The 22,902-nt window shown below is 50.5% G+C and overlaps 1 protein-coding gene across 1 annotated transcript; it reads left to right on the top strand.

Annotated features, from left to right (window-relative positions):
* Positions 1 to 17,900: 17,900 nt before the first annotated feature.
* ADRB1 (adrenoceptor beta 1) lies at positions 17,901 to 20,571 on the top strand. Its single transcript, XM_069978817.1, has one exon. It carries the CDS (start codon positions 18,928 to 18,930, stop codon positions 20,101 to 20,103), a length of 1,176 nt encoding a protein of 391 aa, XP_069834918.1. The 5' UTR covers positions 17,901 to 18,927; the 3' UTR covers positions 20,104 to 20,571.
* The last annotated feature ends 2,331 nt before the right edge of the window (positions 20,572 to 22,902 follow it).

The following is a 22,902-nucleotide window of genomic DNA, read 5'->3' as shown; positions in this document are numbered from 1 at the left end:
CCCCAGCCCCCACATAGCCCCCAGTATTGTGCATCCCCTTCCCCACATAGCCCGCAGTATTGTGCATCCCCAGCCCCCACATAGCCCCCAGTATTGTGCATCCCCTTCCCCACATAGCCCGCAGTGTTGCCCCTCTGATTAAAAAAACAAACACATAACTCACCTAACCCCACGCTCCCCCGTCGGTCGCCGGTCTCCTCTTCTCTCTGCCTCCGCCCGATGAGCAGCCCTCTGGTGAAGTCCCGGCAGTGTCATCGCTGAGCGCTCAGTGTGCGCCGCGGCGGCTGGGACTTCCGGTTTGTGTTCTTAGTACCGGAAGTCCCAGCCGCGGCGGCGCACACTGAGCGCTCAGCGATGACGCTGCCAGGACTTCACCAAAGAGCTGCTCATTGGGTGGGACACTCTTGTGATCGCAAGCGCAATGCTTGCTTGCGGTCACAAGAATGATTGACAGGGCGGGAAGCCTATGGCTTCTCGCGCTGTCAGTCAGAACACTGAACACCCGGGAGGCCCGCTCGGCCGCCGGGTGTTGCAAGCGGTCATCTTCGGGGGGCCAAGGCCACGGGCCCCCTGATGTTAGGGGCCCCGTAGCAGCCGCTACGGCTGCTACGGCGGTAGTTCCGCCCCTGGCTATGATGTCTCCATACACTGTATACACAGAAGAGGAGATCCTGCTCCCCTATATCTCTATAGCACACCCTCAGAAGGAGGAGACTAGCTGCTATGATGTCTCCATACACTGTATACACACAGAGGAGAGGATTATGCTCCCCTATATCTCTATATACACCCTCAGAAGGAGGAGACTAGCTGCTATAATGTCTCCATACTCTGTATATACACAGAAGAGGAGATCCTGCTCCCCTATATCTCTATAGCACACCCTCAGAAGGAGGAGACTAGCTGCTATGATGTCTCCATACACTGTATATACACAGAAGAGGGGATCCTGCTCCCCTATATCTCTATAGCACACCCTCAGAAGGAGGAGACTAGCTGCTATGATGTCTCCATACACTGTATACACAGAAGAGGGGATCCTGCCTCCTATATCTATAGTACACCCTCAGAAGAATGAGACTAGCTGCTATGATGTCTCCATACACTGTATACACACAGAAGAGGGGATCCTGCTTTCCTATATCTCTATAGCACACCCTCAGAAGGAGGAGACTAGCTGCTATGATGTCTCCATACACTGTATACACAGAAGAGGAGATCCTGCTCCCCTATATCTCTATGGCACACCCTCAGAAGCAGGAGACTAGCTGCTATGATGTCTCCATACACTGTATATACACAGAAGAGGGGATCCTGCTCCCCTATATCTCTATAGCACACCCTCAGAAGGAGGAGACTAGCTGCTATGATGTCTCCATACACTGTATACACAGAAGAGGAGGATCCTGCTCTCTATATCTCTATAGTACACCCTCCGAAGGAGGAGACTAGCTGCTATGGTGTCTCCATATACTGCATATACACAGAAGAGGGGATCCTGCCAGGGCCGTCTTATCCATTGGGCAGGGTAGGCGGCTGCCCGGGGGCCCTTGCGTCCTAGGGGGCCCCTGCCCTCTGGGACACACCTGTATTTTTTGCTTTATAAGACGCACTTATAAAAAAGTGCGTCCTATAAAGCAAAGACGGCTCCCAAGCAGTGCTGAGCACCGCAAGGAAGCCGTCCCACCCGCCCCCTCTATTGCCGCTCACTATGCATATGCATAGTGAGCGGCCCTGAGCCACCCCCTCCGCCCGCCCAGCCCGCCCGGCCCCTTCTATCGCTTCTCAGCTGACAGCCGATCAGAAGCCCAGGAAAGTGCTATGAGCAGCACTTTCCTGGGCTTCTGATCGACTCAGCTAAGCGGCGATAGAAGGGGCGGGCAGTCCAGGAACTCACCCGTCCGGCGGCCCCAGCAGCTCCTCTCCCGGCAGCGCGCACTCCCGACATCCTCCGGGACAGGCAGCGGGGTACAGAGACGCTGCCTGTGTCCTGGATGTGTCGTGCAGCAGGTCACTTCCGGCACAGGCAGTCTCTCTGTACCCCGCTGCCTGTGCCGGAGGATGTCGGGAGTGTGCGCTGACGGGAGAGGAGCTGCTGGGGCCGGCGGACGGGTGAGTAACTGGTTTGTTGTTTTGGGGGTCACTGGCTACTATGGGGAGCACTGGCTACTATGGGGGCACTGGCTACTATGGGGGGGACTGGCTACTATGGGGGGGGACTGGCTACTATGGGGGGGGGCTGGCTACTATGGGGGGGACTGGCTACTATGGGGGGGGGGACTGGCTACTGTGGGGGCACTGGCTACTGTGGGGGCACTGGCTACTATGGGGGGGGGACTGGCTACTATGGGGGGGACTGGCTACTATGGGGGCACTGGCTACTATGGGGGGCACTGGCTACTATGGGGGGCACTGGCTACTATGGGGGGGGGACTGGCTACTATGGGGGGGACGCGCTACTATGGGGGGGACTGGCTACTATGGGGGGGGACTGGCTACTATGGGGGGACTGGCTACTATGGGGGGCACTGGCTACTGTGGGGGCACTGGCTACTATGGGGGCACTGGCTACTATGGGGGCACTGGCTACTATGGGGGGGGGACTGGCTACTATGGGGGGGACTGGCTACTATGGGGGCACTGGCTACTATGGGGGGGACTGGCTACTATGGGGGGGGGACTGGCTACTATGGGGGGCACTGGCTACTATGGGGGCACTGGCTACTATGGGGGGCACTGGCTACTATGGGGGCACTGGCTACTATGGGTGGCACTGGCTACTATGGGGGGCACTGGCTACTATGGGGCACTGGCTACTATGGGGGCACTGGCTACTATGGGGGGCACTGGCTACTATGGGGGCACTGGCTACTATGGGGGGCACTGGCTACTATGGCGGGCACTATATGGGGGGATTGGCTACTATGGGGGGCACTATATGGGGGGGATTGGCTACTATGGGGGGCACTATATGCAAAGATGTGGGGGATTTGATGGTGGCGGTTGGGGGGGGGGGGCAATTCGCACCTCTGCCCAGGGGACCATAATACTGTTAAGACGGCCCTGGATCCTGCTCCCCTACATCTCTATAGCACACCCTCAGAAAGAGGAGACTAGCTGCTATGATGTCTCCATACACTATACACATAGAAGAAGGGATCCTGCTCCCCTATATCTCTATAGCACACCCTCAGAAGCAGGAGACTAGCTGCTATGATGTCTCCATACACTGTATATACACAGAAGAGGGGATCCTGCTCCCCTATATCTCTATAGCACACCCTCAGAAGAAGGAGACTAGCTGCTATGATGTCTCCATACACTGTATACACAGAAGAGGGGATCCTGCTCCGCTATATCTCTATAGCACACCCTCAGAAGAAGGAGACTAGCTGCTATGATGTCTCCATACACTGTATACACAGAAGAGGGGGTCCTGCTCCCCTATATCTCTATAGCACACCCTCAGAAGAAGGAGACTAGCTGCTATGATGTCTCCATACACTGTATACACACAGAAGAGGGAATCCTGCTCCCCTATATCTCTATAGCACTTCCTTAGAAGGAGGAGGCTAGCTGCTATGATGTTTCCATACACTGTATACACACACAGAAGGGGGGATCCTGCTCCACATAGCTAGTCCTGCTCTCAGCTGTATCCAGTGTAGACAATGCTCTGTGAGCTCAACAGTCAGGACCCCAGACTGATACATTGTACATAACTAGTCTGCTCTCGGGTGTTTTTTCCTGTAAAATGAACAGCCCCCCCCCCAATCAAAAATCCCTTTAATGCTCAAAAAAATCAGGATGTGACAAGGCTGCGGCCGTTGTACCCTCGATGGGGTCACATGAGGGGGTTGGCAGCAGGCGTCACCTTCCTTCTTCTTTTGGGTATCAGATAATGTTATGATGACAATTGGACCCTGATTATTAGAGATAATTGATACATGATGAAGATGCTGGGATTTGTAGTTCTACAGCAGATGGCGCCAGGTCCTGCCAGGATTTATGAATGAGAAGTGGGGGGAGGGGCTGGCACGTAGTATGGAGGATTCGCATCAATGATACATTTCTTGGCTGTGAATCTTCGCTGGAGATATTGTGTCCATCTGTCCGGGGTCGGGGGGTCTGGTGGAACCGAATATGAACCCTGAACGAGGTGCAGCGTGTTCTGTGCCCCCAGTGATTGTTGTTTTATTCCGTGATGAGGATTATATTTAGCGGAGACAGATCAGATTCTGCTCCCTGCAAATCATCAATCATCTCACCGGACCCTAACACAGCCCCCCTATGTACAGTGCCCCCACTTATAGTGCCCCCTAGGTACAGTGCCCTCGCATGTATAGAGCCCCCCTATACAGTGCCCCCCATGTACAGAGTCCCCCCTATACAGTGCCCCCCATTTACAGTGCCCCCCAGTACAGTGCTCCCCAGTACAGTGCTCCCCATGTACAGAGCCCCCCTAGTTACAGTGCCCTCGCATGTATAGAGCCCCCCTATACAGTGCCCCCCATGTGAAGAGCCCCCCTATACAGTGCCCCCATTTACAGTGCCCCCCAGTACAGTGCTCCCCATGTACAGAGCCCCCCTATATACAGTGCCCCCCAGTACAGCGTTCCCCATGTACAGTGTCCCCCAGTACAGTGCCCCCCTATGTACAGTGTCCCCCTATACAGTGCCCCCCAGTACAGTGCTCCCCATGTACAGAGCCCCCCTATGTACAGTGCCCCCCGTACAGTGCCCCTCATTTACAGTGCCCCCCATTTACAGTGCCCCCCATGTACAGTGCTCCCTAGTACAGTGCTCCCCATGTACAGTGCTCCCCAGTACAGTGCCCCCCAGTACAGTGCCCCCTAGTACAGTGCTCCCCATGTACAGAGCCCCCCTATGTACAGTGCCCCCCCGTACAGTGCCCCCCATTTACAGTGCTCCCTAGTACAGTGCTCCCCATGTACAGTGTTCCCCGTGTACAGTGCCCCCCAGTACAGTGCTCCCCCGTACAGTGCCCCTCATTTACAGTGCCCCCCATGTACAGTGCTCCCTAGTACAGTGCTCCCCATGTACAGTGCTCCCCATTTACAGTGCTCCCTAGTACAGTGTTCCCCATGTACAGTGCTCACCATGTACAGTGCTCCCCATGTACAGTGCCCCCCAGTACAGTGCTCCCCATGTACAGTGCCCCCTAGTACAGTGCTCCCCATGTACAGTGCCTCCCAGTACAGTGCCCCCCAGTACAGTGCTCCCCAGTACAGTGCCCCCCAGTACAGTGCTCCCCATGTACAGTGCCCCCTAGTACAGTGCTCCCCATGTACAGTGCCCCCCATGTACAGTGCCCCCTAGTACAGTGCCCCCTAGTACAGTGCCCCCCATGTACAGTGCCCCCCAGTACAGTGCCCCCCAGTACAGTGCTCCCCAGTACAGTGCCCCCATGTACAGTGCCCCCATGTACAGTGCCCCCCTATACAGTGCCCCCCCAGTAGAGTGCCCCCCATGTACAGTGCCCCCCAGTACAGTGCTCCCCATGTACAGTGCCCCCCAGTACAGTGCTCCCCATGTACAGTGCCCCCCAGTACAGTGCTCCCCATGTACAGAGCCCCCCCTATACATTGCCCCCCATTTACAGTGCCCCCCCAGTACAGTGCTCCCGATGTACAGTGCCCCCCCAGTACAGTGCTCCCGATGTACAGTGCCCCCTAGGTACAATGCCCCCCAGGTACAGTGCTCCTCGTGTACAGTGACCCCCATGTACAGTGCTCCCTAGGTACAATGCCCCCCCAGGTACAGTGCTCCCTATGTACAGTGCTCCCTAGGTACAATGCTCCCCATGTACAGTGCCCCCCAGGTACAGTGCTCCCCATGTACAGTGCCCCCCATGTACAGTGCCCCCCAGGTACAGTGCTCCCCATGTACAGTGCTCCCTAGGTACAATGCCCCCCATGTACAATGCCCCCCATGTACAATGCCCCCCATGTACAATGCCCCCCATGTACAATGCCCCCCATGTACAGTGCCCCCCAGGTACAATGCCCCCCATGTACAGTGCCCCCCAGGTACAATGCTCCCCATGTACAGTGCCCCAACCCCCCAAGATCTTCCACAGTCCCCATCATCTTCACTCACTGACTCCCCTTCTGCCCCATATCTTCCATCCAGTATCTGTGTCCATCCATCCTCTGTGTATTGTGGATTATGTCAGTGTGGATGACGCTGTTATGAGGGATCTGTGGTTGTCACTGTTATGGGGGATGTGTAGATGTGTTATGGGGTATCTGTGGATGACACTGTTATGTGGATCTGTAGATGACACTGTTAGGGATCTGTGGTTGTCACTGTTATGGGGGGATCTGTGGCTGTCACTGTTATGGGGGCTCTGTGGCTGTCTCTGTTATGGGGGCTCTGTGGCTGTCACTGTTATGGGGGCTCTGTGGCTGTCTCTATTATGGGGGCTCTGTGACTGTCACTGTTATGGGGGATCTGTGACTGTCACTGTTATGGGGGCTCTGTGGCTGTCTCTGTTATGGGGGCTCTGTGACTGTCTCTGTTATGGGGGCTCTGTGGCTGTCACTGTTATGGGGGCTCTGTGACTGTCACTGTTATGGGGGCTCTGTGGCTGTCTCTGTTATGGGGGCTCTGTGACTGTCACTGTTATGGGGGGGTCTGTGACTGTAACTGTTATGGGGGCTCTGTGACTGTCACTGTTATGGGGGCTCTGTGGCTGTCTCTGTTATGGGGGCTCTGTGACTGTCACTGTTATGGGGGGGGTCTGTGGATGTCTCTGTTATGGGGGCTCTGTGGCTGTCTCTGTTATGGGGGCTCTGTGGCTGTCTCTGTTATGGGGGCTCTGTGACTGTCACTGTTATGGGGGCTCTGTGACTGTTACTGTTATGGGGGCTCTGTGGCTGTCTCTGTTATGGGGGCTCTGTGACTGTCACTGTTATGGGGGCTCTGTGACTGTCACTGTTATGGGGCCTCTGTGGACCTCATTTATAACAACACAAAACGAATGATCCCTCCATGTGTTCCTCTTTGTAGCCTCCACACTGCACAGTGTACTATGACTGGCTGCCGGGGCGACACCTCCACTATCATCCTCCATTTTCCTTGTTGCTATGGGCAACAGCTCCACTTCCTGCCTGTGCCGGTCCTCACACACAGATCTCACCCCTCTCTGGGAGCCGCCATCACCTTCCCTGACCTTGTGCATCCCTGTGGAAAAGAATCTTAATCTCCCACAATAACAGGCGGCCGGTTCATCTTTAACCAGACGTGGTGCGGGCTCGGCTCCCAGGAGTATAATGAACCTGGATCTGTCACCGGGAGGGGCCGATACTTTATTACACTCGAGTGCCCTTTTATTATAGCTGACCCCTAGGCCCGAGGCTGTCACCCAGCTCTCTGTAAGCTCTGACTAGTAAACCTACCCCTCTCCCGCTCCTAGGTTATATGGCGGCCATATTGATAGCCCCCCCATACAATTAGCTCCCGCAAAGGGTTAATCTCTCCTCCCCTCCGTATAATTTCCGCAGCCTCAGAGATTGGCGACATTTGATGAACATTCGCATCTGTAATCCGTGGTGGAATTTCTGGCGCCGGTTATTTGGCACCTGACGCGCAAAACCAAACAACAGCGAGAAGATAGGAGATGACGGGGGGACGGTGAGCGCCTGGCGGTTTATCACATAATCTACTTATATAATGCCGCCACCTCTCACGGGGGGATCAGCGCTCTTCACCGATCACTGCTCGCTCCTCCGTCCCTTGCTCGGATCACTGGACAGCACAGTGAGCGATGCCAAGAAGAGAATGGAATGACAGGACGCCGCCGCTCTGCTGGATCCAGCACAGGTGTCTGTGCGGAAAATAAACACAGAATATGGCGGCATTTCTGTCTGGCAGAACAATGGCAGCACAAGAAGTTTCTTCAATCTAAAAAAGATGGCACCACATTGTACCATGCCCTAATCAAGTATAGAAAATACTGCGTGAAAGCGACATATCACCATATTGGGGTGTAGTCGCATTAGACCGGAAACAAGATTCTCCAAAATTTTAACATTTTTGGCGCAATTCTGAGACTAACTGCGACTACACCCTGAGAGTGAGGGACACACAGGAGAAAGGGGCCCACAGTAGCCAGGGCTGTATATACACACAATGTGTCAAGATGGCGGCAGCGTCGCATTCCTTTCGTCCGCCATTACCCATTTTAATCTTAGTTCCGCTTAGTGAAATACATGCAGGGTTATTGGTGGTTGAGTTTCACTTGAACTACAACTTGTATATCGAAATAGGCTTTATGGGTGCAGAGAGCAGCCGCCCATCAGTTACAGTCAGTGCACCCCTATCAGGTGCAGTCAGTGCACCCCTATCAGGTGTGATCAGTGCCCCACTATTAGGTGACTTCAATGCTATCACTATCAGCCCACCAACCGCTCACTAGCTAAGGGAACCCTTTATAAAGGATCTAGTTCCTGGTAGCAGAGTCTTTTTGTCAGGAGTGTTGGAAAGAGCAAGACACAGACACAGAGAAAGATTTCTTTTGCCACTAGCCACCGCTAGCATGCAATGCTAGACCAATCAAGAAGGATAACTTCTACAGGGCAGTATACTTGAGTTAGGTACTGACCCCAGTACTGGTACTGACAAAGCTGCAGTTCAAGCCTACGTATCCTGCTGTAACACACGGCTATTCTGGGAAACTCTGAAAAGTCTGCTCCACCCAGTACAGGGACCTGGGAACTCGTACTACACTAGTAGGATGGGTACCCCAACACTATAGGGCAGCCTTTCCCAACCAGGGGGCTGGGAGAACCCGCCAGGGGTGCCGAGGGATCCCGGTAGGAATTGTGACACTGTGACACAATTGTGACACTTTAAGTACCCCTAGAATCTGCGGCAGCCCAGTTTCTAGGGATGCACTAATAACTTTGATGTTCCGCCCGCACGTCATCAGGCCTGCCGGAGGTTCCTTCCCTGTGGCTTGCAAGATGGAGCCCGAAGAGAAAGAAGAGCTGCTCCCTGCAGCAACACAGCTCAGATTAGGTGAGTATGATTTTTTTTAACAATTGGTGCACAGTAGGTGGGGGCTAAGTAGTATGGGGGGCACATTATGGGGGACATTATTACGAGGGGCAGAGCAGGGGGTATTATTATTGTATGGGGTACACAGCAGGGGGCATTATTAGTATAAGGGGGCACATTAGGGGGCGTTATTAGTATATGAGGGCACAGCTGGGAGCATTATTATTGTATGGGCGTACACAGCAGGGGGCATTATTAGTATAAGGGGGCACATCAGGGGGCGTTATTAGTATATGAGGGCATAGCATGGGGAATTATTATCGTATGGGGGTACACAGCAGGGGGCATTATTAGTATAATGGGGCACATCAGGGGGCATTATTATTATATGAGGGCACAGCCAGGGGCATTATTAGTATATGAGGGCACAGCAGGGGGCATTATTAGTATAAGGGGGCACAGCAGGGGGCATTATTAGTATAAGGGGGCACATTAGGGGGTATTATTAATATATGAGGGCACAGCAGGGGGCATTATTAATATAAGGGGGCACAGGAGGGGGCATTATTAGTATATGAGGGCAAAGCAGGGGCATTATTATTGTATGGGGTAAACAGCAGGGGGAATTATTAGTATAAGGGGGCACATCAGGGGGCATTATTAGTATATGAGGGTACAGCAGGGGATCCTACATACAGATGGCAACCCATAGTCCTACTCACTTTACTGCACATAACACCAAACAGTGCAGTTACTACTGTATGGAGCCTATAGGAGGGAGAAAGGGAAGTGAGTTACTAGAATGTGTGGAGCCTAAGATGTTTGTCTCGAAGGTTCTGAAGAGATGAAACGTAGCTGGAAGAAATCATCATGGTGGTCCGGGCTGGATGGAGAGGAAAAGTGAAAGTGACGCCTCAGATCAAAGAAGACGTCACCTGTGAGTCACTGATGGACGGTTTTTGAACATTATTTATTAGGGGTGCAGAGAGCTGATTTTTTTTTTCAAAGGGGTGCCCTGAGGTGGAAAAGGTTGGGAAGCACTGCTATAGGGCAAAAGGCGGTCAGATCAGAGGGATCTATATGTGAGTACGAGGATATTTCTCTTCTCTACTACACTATCCCGGCAGAGTGCACAGCTACCTCGGACAGGGCCTCAAGACGCTCCTCTACTCCACTCTACTCTTACCTACAAAGTCTATACAACTACACCTGCACCTGCATCCCAAAGTGTGTTATCTTGTCTGTCATTTTAAACCTGCACCTACACACCGCGTCCATTTTTCCTCGGGTGGGTCCAGTGTTGGACTGGCCCACCAAAGGACCTGAGTATCCTCCGGTGGCCCCCAGCTTTGGAACCTGCACTAACACTGACTGACATGTCATTGGTTCTTAATTGGTGGGCCCCCACGATCATTTCCTCTGATGGGCCCCAGATACCCCAGTCCGACACTGAGTGGGTCCCAACACCACTCTAGGCTACAGTGACAAGTGCCCAAGTGACCCTACATCCACAGAGCTGCCACAACACTGCATAGGCTACCCTGGCATACGGCACACCCTCATCAGGTATAGTATATTCCCCGCTCATCAGGTGCGGTCAGTGCCCTCATTATTAGTTACAGTATATTCCCCCCTCATCAGGTGCGGTCAGTGCCCCCTCGTCTGGTGCAGTCAGTGCCCCCCTCATCTGGTGCAGTCAGTGGCCCCCTAGTCAGGTGCGGTCAGTGCCCCCTCATCAGGTGCGGTCAGTGCCCCCTTTATTAGGTACAGTATATTACCCCCTCATCAGGTGCGGTCAGTGCCCCCTTTATTAGGTACAGTATATTACCCCCTCATCAGGTGCTGTCAGTGGCCACTCATCAGGTGCGGTCAATGACCCCTCATCAAGTGCGGTCAGTGCCCCCTCATCAGGTGCGGTCAGTGGCCCCTTTATTAGGTACAGTATATTACCCCCTCATCAGGTGCTGTCAGTGCCCCCTTATCAGGTGCGGTCAGTAACCCCCTCATCTGGTGCAGTCAGTGCCCCCTCATCAGGTAGGGTCAGTAACCCCCTCATCTGGTGCAGTCAGTGCCCCCTCATCAGGTGCGGTCAAAGGTCCCCTCGTCAGGTGCGGTCAGTGGCCCCTCATCAGATATGGTCAGTACCCCCTTGTCAGGTGCGGTCAGTGCCCCCTCTTCAGGTGCGGTCAAAGGCCCCCTCATCTGGTGCGGTCAGTGCCCCCTCGTCAGGTATTTTCAGTGCCCCCTCATCTGGTGCGGTGAGTGCCCCCTCATCAGGTGTGGTCAGTGCCCTCTCGTCAGGTGCAGTCAGCACATCTATCATGTGTAGTCAGTAACCCCATCTGGTGCGGTCAGTGCCCCTTTGTCAGGTATGGTCAGTGCCCCCTCATCTGGTGCGGTCAGTGCCCCCTCATCAGGTGCGGTCAGCACATCTATCAGGTGTAGTCAGTACACCCATCAGGTGCGGGAAGGGAGGTTATATTTGGCTTCTTCCTTAGTCTTTGCCGGGACTTGTACACTCATAGGGAGTGTTACACTCAGATTGTGGTGCCCGCTGTGCCAGCCCAGATAATTACTTCTCTCCGCTCATTATCACTATTAATAGCCTTTTATATGTAATAATTTATAGTAAATGACAGGATGATAAAGATACGGCACTACGCTGATCCTGATCAATTCCGTGTATTATGCTGCAGATGGGATCTGCCACTCAGGAGTCTGGGAAAGCTGGGTGGGTGAAAGTGGTTGTCAGGAATCCCCTCTGTCTCTATCACGGTATAGGAAGAGAAATACAAGGTGTTGGGTCTGACAACTGTCTGATGGGTCAAACTGTCTAATGGGGCAAATAGTTGTCAGACCATTCAGACCATGGGGTGAGTACTTTACACTGTGAGGGAGAAGGACTGTAAGATTCCTATGTTTTCCATTCACACCTCCCCCTCTGCACTCAAGGTGAAGCCGGATTATTGACTTGTATCTGCTCACAACCTCATTTTTTTTAATTTAATTACAATTGAGGGAATCATGAATATTCATCCCCCGCGCCGAGCGCCGCTCATTTACATTTCCGTCAATATTAGTCCTAATCAGCGAGACGGATGGCGACATTGGGGACGGTACAAAGACCCGCAGACTCATCACATAACAGTCCAGGCGGCCCAGGTAGCCATGCCCTGTAGGCTCATTTACTGAAAATGGCGCAATCTGCAACGCAACGTGTGTCGCAATGTAATGGGGCCGGGACGACGAGAAGAACCCGGACAGCCTGACCATAACGTTTATGATGCAGATGCTGCCAGATCCCATTGTGTTTAGAAAGGCAAAGAAATCTGGTAGTATCGAGGGGCAGAAATAGCGCAATGTGACACATTATAGCAGCCGTAATTTATTATTTCATGCAGCGGATCCAGAAGACTGTGACTGTACACAGATAGATGAGTGCAGGGAGGGGATAGAGAGGACTGTGCGGCTGTAACTGTATGACCACACAGTTCTCTCTATGATCATAGAGAAAAGCAGGGAGGGGATAGAGAGGACTGTGCAGCTGTAACTGTATGACCACACAGTTCTCTGTATCATCAAGGAGATGTTTGTGACTGGTAGTGGACACTGGTTGGGTTGGTAGTGTTATATGGACACTGGTTGGGTTGGTAGTGTTATATGGACACTGGTTGGGTTGGTAGTGTTATATGGACACTGGTGTGACTGGTAGTGTTATATGGACACTGGTTGGGTTGGTAGTGTTATATAGACGCTGGTTGGGTTGGTAGTGTTATATGGACACTGGTTGGGCTGGTAGTGTTATATGGACACTGGTTGGGTTGGTAGTGTTATATGGACACTGGTTGGGTTGGTAGTGTTATATGGACACTGGTTGGGTTGGTAGTGTTATATGGACACTGGTGTGACTGGTAGTGTTATATGGACACTGGTTGGGTTGGTAGTGTTATATAGACGCTGGTTGGGTTGGTAGTGTTATATGGACCCTGGTTGGGTTGGTAGTTTTATATGGACACTGGTTGGGTTGGTAGTGTTATATGGACACTGGTTGGGTTGGTAGTGTTATATGGACACTGGTTGGGCTGGTAGTGTTATATGGACACTGGTAGGGTTGGTAGTGTTATATGGACACTGGTTGGGCTGGTAGTGTTATATGGACACTGGTTGGGTTGGTAGTGTTATATGGACACTGGTTGGGTTGGTAGTGTTATATGGACACTGGTTGGGTCGGTAGTGTTATATGGACACTGGTTGGGTCGGTAGTGTTATATGGACACTGGTTGGGTTGGTAGTGTTATATGGACACTGGTTGGGTTGGTAGTGTTATATGGATACTGGTTGGGTTGGTAGTGTTATATGGACACTGGTGTGACTGGTAGTGTTATATGGACACTGGTTGGGTTGGTAGTGTTATATGGACACTGGTTGGGTTGGTAGTGTTATAAGGACACTGGTTGGGTTGGTAGTGCTATATGGACACTGGTTGGGTTGGTAGTGTTATATGGACATTGGTTGGGTTGGTAGTGTTATATGGACACTGAATGGGTTGGTAGTGTTATATGGACACTGGTTGGGTTGGTAGTGTTATATGGACACTGGCTGGGTTGGTAGTGTTATATGGACACTGGTTGGGTTTGTAGTGTTATATGGACACTGGTTGGGTTTGTAGTGTTATATGGACACTGGTTGGGTTGGTAGTGTTATATGGAAACTGAATGGGTTGGTAGTGTTATATGAACACTGGTTGGTTTGGTAGTGTTATATGGACACTGGTTGGGTTGGTAGTGTTATAAGGACACTGGTTGGTTGGTAGTGTTATATGGACACTGGTTGGTTTGGTAGTGTTATATGGACACTGGTTGGGTTGGTAGTGTTATAAGGACACTGGTTGGTTGGTAGTGTTATATGGATACTGGTTGGGTTGGTAGTGTTATAAGGACACTGGTTGGTTGGTAGTGTTATATGGACACTGGTTGGGTTGGTAGTGTTATAAGGACACTGGTTGGACTGGTTGGGTTGGTTATGTTTGAGTGTTACTGCTATGTGTTATTGGTGCAGAAACTTTGGTGAGTGGTAGCATTATATTGGGGATGGTGTTTGTCCATTGGGGACTATTGTATTAGAGTATACAGTATAATATAGCAGAGTGTTGGACCCCTTATAGTAGTTCCCCTGGGGTGTCTGAGATGACATCACATCCTCGGTGTGCTCCGTTCCAGCAGGCACCACTATTATAAGGAAATAGAGGATAAGCGGCAGGGTCATGTCCTCACACAGGCTGTCATGTGGTACACAGCATGCCGCCCACATTATATAACCCATCACTGCATGGGAAACACCCCATCCCCACCGCCAGCAAGTATAACCTAGAGTGATGATTTCACTGCTGTATGATATAACCTATAGTGGTGATGTCACAGTAGTATAATATAATCTATAGTGGTGATGTCACTGCTGTATAATATAACCTATAGTGGTGATGTCACTGCTGTATGATATAACCTATAGTGGTGATGTCACAGTAGTATAATATAATCTATAGTGGTGATGTCACTGCTGTATAATATAACCTATAGTGGTGATGTCACTGCTGTATAATATAACCTATAGTGGTGATGTCACTGCTGTATGATATAACCTATAGTGGTGATGTCACAGTAGTATAATATAACCTATAGTGGTGATGTCACTGCTGTATAATATAACCTATAGTGGTGATGTCACAGTAGTATAATATAACCTATAGTGATGATGTCACAGTAGTATAATATAACCTATAGTGGTGATGTCACTGCTGTATAATATAACCTATAGTGGTGATGTCACTGCTGTATAATATAACCTATAGTGGTGATGTCACTGCTGTATGATATAACCTAGAGTGGTGATGTCACTGCTGTATAATATAACCTATAGTGATGATGTCACTGCTGTATAATATTACCTATAGTGGTGATGTCACTGCTGTATAATATTACCTAGAGTGATGATGTCACTGCTGTATGATATAACCTATAGTGTTGATGTCACAGTAGTATAATATAACCTATAGTTTTGATGTCACAGTAGTATAATATAACCTATAGTGGTGATGTCACAGTAGTATAATATAACCTATAGTGGTGATGTCACTGCTGTATAATATTACCTAGAGTGATGATGTCACTGCTGTATGATATAACCTATAGTGTTGATGTCACAGTAGTATAATATAACCTATAGTTTTGATGTCACAGTAGTATAATATAACCTATAGTGGTGATGTCACAGTAGTATAATATAACCTATAGTGGTGATGTCACTGCTGTATAATATTACCTATAGTGGTGATGTCACTGTTGTATATTGAAAGTGATGAGGTCATGTCATGTCTAGAGAGTGGTGGTATTACTACTGTATAATATAACTGATATGTGTATATACCTGTATATATCACTGCTCTATAACTGATATGTGTATACACCTGTGTATACCGCCTGTTACCTGTATATATCTACACTGTATAACTGATATGTGTATACACCTGTGTATACCGCCTGTTACCTGTATATATCACTGCTGTATAACTGATGTGTATACACCTGTGTATATCTCCCGTTACCTGCATATATCACTGCTGTATAACTGTTATGTGTATATACCTGTGTATATCCCCTGTTACCTGCATATATCACTGCTGTATAACTAGTTTTTCCCAAGTGAAAACAGCGGTGTTCCCATACAGACGCACAGTCCTCCACCAGGTTGGCTCGTACCCAGTACTTCATCCACAAAGAAAGTAACAATTGAAGACAGCGTCTCTTAGAGTATCAAAAAGGTTTCTTCTTTTATTTAGCCATATGCGTACAAAAAATCAAACAACGTTTCGGCCCTTTAAAAAAGCATACTGAGCCTTTCTCAAGTATATTACAACAGTGTGCAAACAGGAGTTTTATATACAAAGTGACCAATCACCATCGACATACAATTAAAGAACGTGCCAATCATGAGATCCTAGGGGCGGAGTACGGAGGGTGTAACGGGTTAGTTCCCGGAGGGGACAATGTATATCTAATGTCTATTGTTATGGATATAACTATGAAGGTTTGTTTAACTGATGAATGTCCCCGCCCCTAGGATCTCATGATTGGCACGTTCTTTAATTGTATGTCAATGGTGATTGGTCACTTTGTATATAAAACTCCTGTTTGCACACTGTTGTAATATACTTGAGAAAGGCTCAGTATGCTTTTTTAAAGGGCCGAAACGTTGTTTGATTTTTTTGTACGCATATGGCTAAATAAAAGAAGAAACCTTTTTGATACTCTAAGAGACGCTGTCTTCAATTGTTACTTTCTTACTGCTGTATAACTGATATGTATATATACCTGTGTATATCTCCCGTTACCTGTATATATCTACACTCTATAACTGATGTGTATATACCTGTGTATACCGCCTGTTACCTGTATATATCACTGCTGTATAACTGATATGTGTATATACCTGTATATATCACTGCTGTATAACTGATATGTGTATATACCTGTATATCACTGCTGTATAACTGATATTTGTATATACCTGTATATATCACTGCTGTATAACTGATATGTGTATATACCTGTGTATATCCCCTGTTACCTGTATATATCACTGCTGTATAACTGATATGTGTATATACCTGTGTATATCCCCTGTTACCTGTATATATCACTGCTGTATAACTGATATGTGTATATACCTGTGTATATCACTGCTGTATAACTGATATGTGTATATACCTGTATATATCACTGCTGTATAACTGATATGTATATATACCTGTGTATATCTCCCGTTACCTGTATATATCTACACTGTATAACTGATATGTATATATACCTGTGTATATCCCCTGTTACCTGTATATATCACTGCTGTATAACTGATATTTGTATATACCTGTGTATATCACTGCTGTATAACTGATATTTGTATATACCTGTATATATCACTGCTGTATCTGGACTCTGTAGCTTTTAGAGGGTCACGTGTCTAATAGATATGTGAAAGTTGTGTAATGACGTCATTAGAGGGTTTTTCTCACCGTTTCTCCTGTCTGCCGACGTCACTGTACTCCGGGATTCGACAGGTGGGCGTGGCGACCTCGTCCTCCTCAGTGCTGATTGGCTGGAGGGCGGGAGGAGGGAGGGGAGGTGATCGCGGAGCGGGACGGAGAGCCGGGCTCACAATCATGTACTGCTCCGGGAGGAGATGGAGGAGCAGAGACCGGGAGAGCAGGGCTCCGGGAGACGCCAGCACCGGAACCGGAGCATCTAGATTGTCCACAACCTGGTCTGCAGAGCCCAGAACATCCAGAACCTGGTCTGCAGAGCCCAGAACATCCACAACCTGGTCTGCAGAGCCCAGAACATCCAGAACCTGGTCTGCAGAGCCCAGAACATCCAGAACCTGGTCTGCAGAGCCCAGAACATCCAGAACCTGGTCTGCAGAGCCCAGAACATCCAGAACCTGGTCTGCAGAGCCCAGAACATCCAGAACCTTGGCTGCAGAACCTACAACATCCAGAACCTGGTCTGCAGAGCCCAGAACATCCAGAACCTGGTCTGCAGAACCTACAACATCCATAACCTGGGCTGCAAAATCTACAACATCCAGAACCTTGGCTGCAGAACCTACAACATCCAGAACCTGGGCTGCAGAATCTACAACATCCAGAACCTGGTCTGCAGAGCCCAGAACATCCAGAACCTGGTCTGCAGAACCTACAACATCCAGAACCTGGTCTGCAGAACCCAGAACATCCAGAACCTGGTCTGCAGAACCTACAACATCCAGAACCTTGGCTGCAGAACCCAGAACATCCAGAACCTGGTCTGCAGAACCTACAACATCCAGAACCTGGTCTGCAGAGCCCAGAACATCCAGAACCTGGTCTGCAGAACCTACAACATCCACAACCTGGTCTGCAGAGCCCAGAACATCCAGAACCTTGGCTGCAGAACTTACAACATCCATAACCTGGGCTGCAAAATCTACAACATCCAGAACCTTGGCTGCAGAGCCTACAACATCCAGAACCTGGGCTGCAGAATCTACAACATCCAGAACCTGGTCTGCAGAGCCCAGAACATCCAGAACCTGGGCTGCAGAACCTACAACATCCGGGTCTGCAGAACCCCAAGCATCCAGAACCTTGACTGCAGAACCTACAACATCCATAACCTGGGCTGCAGAATCTAGAACACCCATAACCTTGGCTGCAGAACCTACAACATCCAGAACCTGGGCTGCAGAACCCAGAGCATCCATAACCAGGACCGCAGAACACCGGTTATCCAGAACCTGGGCTGCAGAACATAGAACATCCAGGACTGCAGAACCCAGAGCATCCAGACCAAGACATGCAGAACCCAAATCTTCTAGAACCCGGGCTTCGGAGCTAGAAAAATGTAAAACACATAATGCAAAACCTGAAGCAACCAGAACCTGGACTAAAGAACTAGGAGTCTATAGAACCAGGTTTGCAAAAACAACTGCATCCAGAACTAGAGTTGCAGAACCTGGATGACCTAGAACTTGAGCTGCAGAACCCAGAATCAGCTATACAGAACTTAAAGCATTGAGAATCAAGTGTGAACAATCCATAGCCTCTAGAACCATAGGGAACAGAAAAAGCGCTCCAGACCATATCATCCGGGAGACCTGCTGCCCCTGCATCCCCTGGACTCTTGCACCCAGCACCTGCAGGCTCACCTGTAGATCAGCAGCTGGCACCAGGCACAAGAGCCCTCCACTATCAGGGCTCCAGCACTGACCACAGGGGCCCTTAGGGCTCCACACCCATCACCTGTGAACACCTGCTCCTGACTTTCCTTCCATGTTTCCTCAGCCTCCCGTCCTCTGCTGACTCCCCCAGGATTCATGGGGGACGGCTGGGTGCCCCCTGACGTCAGGAACCGGAGTGGCTCTACAGAGGCCAGCCCCCTATTCCCTCCCTCCGAGATGTCCCCCCAGTGGACCATAGGTATGGCTGCCCTGATGACCACCATCATCTTCCTCATCCTGATGGGTAACATCATGGTCATTGTGGCCATTGCTAAGAACCAGAGACTGCAGACCCTGACCAATGTGTTCATCACCTCTCTGGCCTGTGCTGACCTCATCATGGGGCTCTTTGTGGTGCCCCTGGGGGCCACCCTGGTGGTGAGTGGCACCTGGATGTATGGCTCCATCTTCTGTGAGTTCTGGACCTCAGTGGATGTTCTGTGTGTCACTGCCAGTATAGAGACCCTGTGTGTCATCGCCATTGACCGCTACATCGCCATCACCTCCCCGTTCCGCTATCAGAGCCTGCTCACCAAGGCCAGGGCCAAAGGCATTGTGTGCACAGTGTGGGCCATCTCCGCACTGGTCTCCTTCCTGCCCATCATGATGCACTGGTGGAGGGACACCAAAGACCCATTGGCCCTGAGCTGCTACGAGGACCCTGGGTGCTGTGACTTTGTCACCAACAGAGCCTACGCCATCGCCTCCTCCATCATCTCCTTCTACGTCCCCTTGGTGGTCATGATCTTTGTCTACTTCAGGGTTTTCAAAGAAGCCAAGAAGCAGATGAAGAAGATCGATAAATGTGAGGGCAGGTTCCACCAAAACCAGACACTGGGCAATGCCCGCTCCAGCAGGAGGAGACTTTCCAAAATGCTGGTGGTCAAGGAACAGAAAGCACTGAAAACCCTGGGCATTATCATGGGCACCTTCACCCTCTGCTGGTTGCCCTTCTTCTTGGCCAACATAGTGAACGTCTTCTACAGGAACCTCATCCCGGATAAGCTCTTCTTGTTCCTGAACTGGTTGGGATATGTGAACTCTGCCTTCAACCCCATCATCTACTGCAGGAGCCCGGACTTCAGGAAAGCCTTCAAGAGGCTCCTGTGCTGCCCCCGCAAGGCAAACAGAAGGCTCCACGCTGCCACCGACATCTCCCGCCACTCTACAGGGTTCGCAAACTCTCTGGATACCACCAATGTACTGGCCACGTGGTCTGAGTGCAATGGGACCACCCAGCAGTCCCTGGAGCCCCTTGGGCCGCCCACATGAGGACATGATGGTGGGCAGGTGGGCACTACCCTCTGAGATGCCCAAAATCAGTTCTCCCAACCTTTGTCTATACAGCTGTTGCAAAACCAACTCCCATCGTGCAGACACCTGAAGGCTCTATAGCTGTTGCAAAACTACAACTTCAATTGTGCGTGAAGGTATGATGGGAATTGTAGTTTTGCAGAACCACAAATCTTGGCCTGACCAAGGAAGGCTGACAGGACAGGGTGGGAGATGGAGTTCTGCAGCAGGTGCACTGTTCTCCAGCTGTTGCATCACTACAACTCCCATAGTGTGTTAGGACATGATGGGAGTTGCAGTTTTGCAAGAGCTGGAGCAAATTGCAGCTGTTTTGAAACTACAACTCCTATTGTGTATCAGGGCATGCTGGGTTGTGTAGTTTTGCTGCCTCTGTAGAGCCACAGGTTGGGGACACTGCCCTAAGTGATGGGGTGTCTGAAGCACTTTACTAGCCACAGGTGCCTCTGGGGGGGATGGGGCTGGGGGACATTGATGTGGACCCCTGGGGCTTCTGGCTGGCACTGCCCTGTCCCTCTCCATGGGTTGGCATGGCAGGTTTCCATGCTGCGGGCACAGTGTGCTGGGAATTTTCCTTATTTGTGAGGATTTGTTGCTCTTTCTTTTTTCGTTCCTCTCTATAATAATTTACTCCTGACAGGAGATTGTGTAACGGGGGTGGGGGTGGGGGGGGCTCCTGTGGGAGTGGGCCTCCTCTGGGGGTATGGGGGCTCTTCTGGGGTGTGGGCTCCTCTGCAAGTGTGAGGACTCCTGTGGGGGCTCCTCTGGGATTAGGGGGCTCCTCTGGGATTAGGGGGCTCCTCTGGAGGTGTGAGGGCTCGTGTGGGGGCGCCTCTAGGGGTGTGGGAGCTCTTCTGGGGGTCTGGGAGCTCTTCTGGGGGTGTGGGGGCACCTCTGGGGGTGTGGGGGCTCTTCTGGGGGTATGGGGGCTCCTCTGGAGGTGTAAGGGTACCTGTGGGGGGGTGAGGGCTCCTCTGGGGGTGTGGGGGCGCCTCTGTAGGTGTGAGGGTACCTGTGGGGGTGTGAGGGCTGCTTTGGGCGTGTGGGGGCTCCTCTGGAGGTGTGAAGGCACCTGTGGGGGTTAGGGGGGCTCCCCTGGGGGTTTGGTGGCTCCTCTGGGGTTTAGGGTGGCTCCTCTGGAGGTTTGAAAGCTCACCTGGGGGGGCTCCCCTGGAGGTGTGATGGCTCCTCTGAGGGCTAGGGGGGGCTCCTCTGAGGGTTAGGGGGCTCCTCTGGAGATTTGACAGCTCCTCTGGAGGGTGTGGGGGCTCCACTGGAGGTGTGAGGGCTCCTTCGAGGGTTGGGGGGGTCTCCTCTGGGAGTCTTGGGGCTCCTCTGAGGGTTAGGGGGGGCTCCTTTAGAGGTGTGATGGCTCCTCTGAGGGTGGGGGACCCCTGCCTTTTTCCGCATTGTATTGCTGTAATTTATTATTTGCTGACCTCTACCTCAGATTGTGCACATTGCACACGACACAGAATGTAATATGTTTATATTAAACAGATATTATTATACGGGGTGGGGGTGGGGGATGGATACACCTCGGGGGCAGCTGAGATACAGCGCTCTGTAGGTTTGCACAGTGTTTGGGCACAGCTGCTACTTTTATATTAAGGTCACAATTTACAGGGATTGTTATCATAGAATCTGCACAACTCTGTGGCCACCGACTCTGGTAGAACTACAACTCCCATCCACTCCTGTATGTAATGCTATAGTGGTTGTCACGTCTTGTAGAACTACAACTCCCAGTGTTTAAAACTGTTAAAGGCAAGTAAGTCATGTGATTAACACAAATGATTTCAGGTGCAGAGCTGTCACCTTTTATGGAACTACAACTCCCAGCCTACTCTGTCTAACACTGTTTAGTTCCACTTGAGGACCCCTAAGTAGTCTTTAATGTAGCTGCCTTAAACCACACATCCCATCATGTCTCATATGGTGAGTCTATTACTAACACAAATACAATGGCTGTCATGTATCGCAGAACTACTACTCCCAGTCAGTTAGCTAATGCTGAGACTCTTAGGGAGGCATTTATTAAGTCCGGCGTTTTTTACGCCGGACGTAAAAATGCCCCCGCAGCTCCGGCGCTACGGAGATTTATGTAGAGGCGGACTGCCTCTACATAAATCCCGTGCGCGCCGTTGCGCACCGCCGAAAACCTACGCCAGCTGAGGACTGGAGTAGGTTTTCGGCATACATTTTGGCGGAACGGATGATAAATCGCGCGGACTCTGAGTCCGCGCCCTCCGTTCCGCCCACTCTCCGCCCCTTTTCCGCCCCCTGGCGTACTCGGCGGAAAGTGCCGATTTGCGAATATTTTATTCGCAAATCCGCCATTTTTGCTTAAAAAAAGACTCAAATCGGCACTTTCCGCCGAAAATCATCCATTCGCCGGATGATACATGTGGCCCTTAGTATATAGATCTAAGAACTACTACTCCCAGTCAGGTAGGTCATGCTGAGACTCTTAATATATATATATATATATATATATATATATATATATATATATATATATATATATATAGTAGAACTGCTACTCCCAGTCAGGTAGGTCATGCTGAGACTCCTAGTATATATATATATATATATATAGTAGAACTGCTACTCCCAGTCAGGTAGCCAATACTGAGACTCTTAGTATATAGATAGAACTACTACTCCCAGCCAGATGTGTAATGCTGCCTTTTAGTCCCACAACCTTGAGTTATCTTTGCATTTTAAAAATAGGAAATGTCGGACTACAACCCCCATCAG

Source organism: Dendropsophus ebraccatus, chromosome 8 (genome assembly GCF_027789765.1).
Source record: "Dendropsophus ebraccatus isolate aDenEbr1 chromosome 8, aDenEbr1.pat, whole genome shotgun sequence".
NCBI classification, from domain to species: domain Eukaryota; kingdom Metazoa; phylum Chordata; class Amphibia; order Anura; family Hylidae; genus Dendropsophus; species Dendropsophus ebraccatus.
Note: the sequence above shows the minus strand (reverse complement) of the source record. Positions and strands in the feature narration are given on the sequence as shown.